General features: G+C 43.8%; 1 protein-coding gene across 1 annotated transcript in view; it reads left to right on the top strand.

Annotated features, from left to right (window-relative positions):
- Window positions 1-6000, top strand: part of SHOC1 (shortage in chiasmata 1) — a 119165-nt gene that overhangs the window by 24297 nt on the left and 88868 nt on the right. Inside the window, exon 5 of the mRNA XM_073346129.1 lies at window positions 1613-1803. Within this exon, the coding sequence (XP_073202230.1) occupies window positions 1613-1803 (191 nt within the window). The remainder of the gene's footprint in view (window positions 1-1612; window positions 1804-6000) is intronic.

Here is a 6000-nt window from a genome sequence, read left to right as displayed (position 1 = left end):
ATTTGAATTCTTTTTAATTTAAAATAAAAGATCTTAAATTACTACATCTAGAGGTGAGGTTGCACTGGTGTAAATGAAATTGAATTACTGTTTGCAATTTCAAATAGATAGTAAAATATTAAATTGTTAAGATACTTCTCTATCTTAGGAATTTCAAAGGCACCATATTTAATTGCTGCATGAACTAAAATGTATTATGGATTCTGCTGATACTATTTGGGAAATTTGTAATTAATGATTAGTGAAGACATGCTGGAATGGGTTTAGAGGTATCAATAAATGAGAACAAAACACTTGAGTAAATATTTTTCATTTGTGACTAACTAAAAATTCTTTTTTGGGTAAAATTTTCAAAAATATCTGAGTTACTGTGGTGCCTAAGTCCCATTGACTTCCAATGAGACTTAGGCTCCTAATATAATTTAAGATTTCCAATTTGTTTCATATAGGAATTAATCTTGGCAAAAGCCCCTAATCATATTTGCATGTAAATTTAAGGTGAAATTGAGCACTTGATGCAACTGTGCTGAGGTCCACGGTATTGCACCTGTTTATATTGGGTCTGAACTTGGCCCTAGCATCATTGCATTGCCATTACTTGGGACACCAAATTGCCTGGTAGTGTGTTAGTAATATGTGTTATTTTCTGTAGTATAGAAAATTCAAAGATATAAAAGTATATAGTAAAGAGGTCTTCTTTCTAGCTTCTTTCTTATATTTCTAGCTAAATCTGAGGTACCATGCACTGAAATTCAGTGATATTGAGGTCTCGTGAACATTTCCATTCTTGAACCAAATTCAGACCTGTTGTAAGTACAGATAGATGTAACTCAGTTCAATGCACCGATTTATGGAATCATAGAAAATGTAGGACTGGAAGGGACCTCAAGAGGTCATCCCCTTCACTGAGGCAGGGCCAAGTAAACCTAGACTATCCCTAATGGGTATTCCTTTAACCTGTTCTTAAAATCCTCCAGTGATGGGAATTTCACAACCTTCCTATTCCAGTATTTAACTACCCTTATAGTTAGAAAGCTTTTTCTACTATCTAACCTAAATCTCCCTTGCTGTTGACTAAGCTGATTATTCCTTGTTCTACCTTCAGTGGACATGGAGAACAATTGATCACCGTCCTCTTTATAACAGCCCTTAAAGTATTGGAAGACTGTTATCAGGTCCCCCCTCAGTCTGCTTTTTTCAAGACTACACATGCTCCATTATTTTAATCTCACAGGTCAGGTTTTCTAATCTTATCATTTTTGTTGATGTCCTCTGGAATCCCTCCAGTTTGTCCACACCTTTCTTAAAACATGGCACTCAGAACTGGACACAGTCACCAAATCTGAATTTAGCCTTCCTGTATATTTTTGGTCACAGACCAGGCATAATTAGATTGTGTCTAATCATAATATAAGTGCACTGTATCATTGCCAGTCTTTGTCAGACAATCATTTTCAATGTTAAAAGGGGTAGGGTTATAAAAAGATAAGTTATTGATAAATGGGTTTAATAGATTGAGGAATCATGACAATATGCAATAACTTTATATTACATAGTGTTTTTGCAAAAAGCATCAGAATGCATTGAAAAAAACTCACTTTCTGGATTTTAGGAAACCAATTTCATGCACGGAATTCCATATTAATAATGAACTCATAGAAGTTGTTCCAAGTTCAAATCCCTACTCACAGACTGACACAGAAGAAGCCTATTTACTTACGAAGAATGACTACAAAGAAGAATTCACCCAAGTTATTTGTGTTAAGCCTGACTATGTCCCAGTACTTAAAGCACAAGATCAAGGTAACTATCAAGTTTACTAATTTCCCTTACTTATAGTGATTCATTCATAGTTTTTCATCTGTAGGTCACTGGTTTGAAAACAGATCAAGGTCCCAATTCTGCAAACACATATGCATTTACTTAACCTTACACAAGTAGTTCCTTTCACTCAAATTTAACTCCAATATGCTTGCAGGATTTGAACCATCGTCTGCCATGACTGAAAGATAATACCACTGTTTATTGACCTGGATGGAAGGAGTTGGTAGTCACATTCTCAGCTCAATTCTTAATGAACTGGTATCCACTTAACAGAAACCACTGTAAAGTTCACATGAATTGACAGCCTCAGCAACCCAAGAACTGAATGGCCAATTGATAACAAACTATATTACAATCTTAAGTGGTGGTCCCCAAATCAGGCAGAGGCTCATGTTGGAATCAGGAAGCATGCACTGACATTGTCTATGTTGTACTTGCTTGTTGCGGGTTTGATGGTGTGCTCTGGGATAGCAGTACTCCAAAGTGTAACACCTCATGGCAAGATTCCAAGGGGCGATTTCCCTGGCAGCTACAGTTTAGGACCACTGGCGAGAGTCCAAAGGTTGCTTTGCCTATTGGCTATAATTTGGGGTAGTGTCACCCTCTGGTGGGAGTGATGGGGAGGTAGGAAACCCAGGCCCACACTACCCCACCAGGTTCTGATCCAGGGCCCTTCAAAGCAGTAGTCCTTGTACATGGACTATGGCCTGATATGCATAAGTGTGCTCCCTGGGTCACTTCCTACCCCTTGTTCCAGTCCCTCCAATGTCCCTACTGTGTTCACCTCTGATCCATGTCTTGAATCTCCTCTGGTGGCAATGGTGAGTCCTCACCTTCAGCTACCATAGTCAACAGGCTTCCAGTGGCTTGGCTATGATGCTCAATCCCGGTAGTAGCTTGGAGGCCAGGTGACTTCCTGGTGGGAGGCTGCTGCACCCAACTGCTGTCCTCCACAGTCAGCTCAAACTGAGTTGCACTGCTCTCTTTTGAATGCTCCAGCCATTGGGAGCATGCCAGCAGAGGCAATGGGGGTGGCTTCCTGTATCCAGAGAAGCTCCTTAACCCTTGCCTTGCTGAAGCGGGGTTGCCAGCCCTCCAAGATTGTCCTGGAGCCTCCAGGAATTAAAGATCAATCTTTAATTAAAAATTATGTCTCATGATGAAACCTCCAGGAATACCGCCAACCAAAATTGGCAACCCTACGTTGACACGCCATGTTGCAGTGCTCTTTGAATAAAAAGAAGACTGCTATTATGGCCCTAATCCAGCAAAGCATTTAAACAGATGAGTAGCCCTTTTGAGTTCAGGGACTACTCATTTGGTTAAAATTACTCATGTAATTCAATGCTTTGCTGATTTGGGACTTCAGGCTGTCACCTTATTATTTGCATTAAAGTTACTTTTTAAAAAATAAACAATTTAGTCCAACCAGTCATTTAAAACGTATTTATAGAGCACTCAAATGCAGTATTAAAATATAACCTGCATAGTAATATAATACTGTGTACACACACCTCAAACTAAGGAGTATGATGTATTTCAAGAATATGATAGCTCACGAAAGCTTATGCTCTAATAAATTGGTTAGTCTCTAAGGTGCCACAAGTACTCCTTTTCTTTTTGCGAATACAGACTAACACGGCTGTTACTCTGAAATCTGTTAATACAGGAACTCATTGTGCTAGGCTAGGGGTGGGCAAACTTTTTGGCCTGAAGCCCACATCAGGTTTCCAAAATTGTTTGGAGGGCTGGGTAGGGGAGGCTGTGCCTCCCCAAACAGCCAGGTGTGGCCCGGCCCCCACCCCCATCCAACCCCTCCCCCGCTTCTTGCCCCCTGATGGCCCCACTGGGACTCCTGCCCCATCCACACACCTGCCCCCTGTTCCCTGTCCCCTAACAGCCCCCTGGGAACCCCTGCCCCATCGACCTGTCCCTGTCCCCTGACTGCCACCGGGCCCCCTGCCCCTGATTGTCCCCCGCCGCTCCATCCAACTCCTCCTCTCACTCCAGACTTCCCCCCCAGGACCCCTGTCCCATTCAACCCCCCTGTTCCCTGCCCCCTGACCACCACCCCAAACTCCCCTGCCCTCTATCCAACCCCCCCGGCCCCACTCCCTGCCCCCTTACCGCGCTGCCTGGAGCACCGGGGGCTGGCGGTGCTACAGCCACGCCGCCCAGAGCACTGAGACAGCCATGCCACTGGGCAGCCCAGAGCACTGAGACAGCCATGCCACTGGGCAGCCCAGAGCACTGGGCAGCTGCGCTGCCTGGCAAGAGCTCGCATCCCCGATGCCCAGAGCATTGTGCCGGTGGCACAATGAGCTGAGGCTGTGGGGGAAGGGAGAACAGCACGGGGGTGGGAGGGTGTTGGGGGCTAGCCTCCTGGGCCAGGAGCTCAGGGACCGGCCAGGGGGGTCCCGTGCACCAGATGTGGCCCATGGGTCGTAGTTTGCTCACTTCTGTGCTAGGCATTTTACAAACTGGGCAGCTCATTTTAGAGCAAGAGAAGCTTCTCACACAGCTGCTCAGCTGTTCTAGTCTGCCACAAGTAACTTCTGCTTTGGCAGAAGACATTCTTCTGTCCCTTCAAGGTGGTCATTGACTGGGTCAGTAGTGACTAGCTGTAGAAATGGTGACCTCTTCCAACCGCCTAACAGGACCCAAAGGATTATCATCAGCTTTCATCTGCAAACTCTTCCATCAATGGGCAAAACAAGTAGGAGTTTCTCCCAATTATCTCATGCCTCTGTTTTCCTCTCTTCTCAGTAGTAATCTCCTCTTTTTACCCTGGGCCACCATCAGCCCCAAATTATCTTAACGTATGAAGCAGGAGCTCCCAATTTCTTTGGAAAAAATATTAAGATATATTTAACTACTATTGTATTCCTTCAATAAAAACAAAAAACAGCAAAAAAAATTCTTTATTCCATGGCCAAATTGGACTCAGACAACATAACTTTGACTGATACTATGCAGGCCATTACTACTTGTAGCCAAAGAGACCACCAAGAACAAAAATCTGAAATATAAGATCCTGAACTGTCACAATATCTTGATGATGGTAGTATCATGCCCTTTTTAGTCGGATTAAGTTATCTGGACAGGGCTTGATTCTCCACTCCATTTCCCCAGTTTTACACAAGTGTAACTCCACCAAAACGAATCGTGTTTCAGCAATGTAAAACTGCTGTAACTGAATGGAGAATGAGGCCCTCAATTTTTAATCCCTCTAATGTTCTGTTCAGGCAGCTGCCTCCCAGTGTCTGCAGTTCAATTCTCATTGGAATTGTGCACACAGATATCCAGACAGAAATGTGGCACAATTTTCAGGCTTGACAAAGCCCTGGGTGGGATGATTTAACTGGGAATTGGTCCTGCTTCAAGCAGGGGGTTGGACTAGATGACCTTCTGGGGTCCCTTCCAACCCTGATATTCTATGATTCTATGATCCCTAAATACTTCAATTTTTTTCCTGAAATAATTGGGACTAATTTACTTAATTCTCTCATAGTGCCTGCTCCATAGCAATCAGCAATGCCATCGCAGTCCTGATTCACAAAATTCCCAGGAACGTCTTCACATTTCACAGTAAAAAGAAAAGGAGGACTTGTGGCATCTTAGAGACTAACCAATTTATTAGAGCATAAGCTTTCGTGAGCTACAGCTCACTTCCTCAGATGCATATCGTGGAAACTGCAGCAGGCTTTATATATACACAGAGAATATGAAACAATACCTATTCCCACCCCACTGTCCTGCTGGTAATAGCTTATCTAAAGTGATTTCCAGCACAAATCCAGGTTTTCTCACCCTCCACCCCCCCACACAAATTCACTCTCCTGCTGGTGAGTGAATCCACTTCTGCAGGTGGGTATTGTAGTTGTAAGAAAGCTTGACAGAGATCTTGTAGGTGTTTGTCTCTGTCTGAGGGGTTGGAGCAAATGCGGTTGTATCGCAGAGCTTGGCTGTAGACGATGGATCGTGTGGTGTGGTCACACTACAGTGCTAATAAACGATGGTCACATAAACACCACCCTATACCGGAAACCTACTGACCGCTATTCCTACCTGCATGCCTCCAGCTTTCACCCTGACCACACCACACGATCCATCGTCTACAGCCAAGCTCTGCGATACAACCGCATTTGCTCCAACCCCTCAGACAGAGACAAACAC

The sequence above is a fragment of the Lepidochelys kempii genome, chromosome 5 (assembly GCF_965140265.1).
Source record: "Lepidochelys kempii isolate rLepKem1 chromosome 5, rLepKem1.hap2, whole genome shotgun sequence".
NCBI classification, from domain to species: domain Eukaryota; kingdom Metazoa; phylum Chordata; order Testudines; family Cheloniidae; genus Lepidochelys; species Lepidochelys kempii.
The sequence above is the reverse complement of the archived record's forward strand: the minus strand, read 5'-3'. Positions and strand labels throughout refer to the sequence as shown.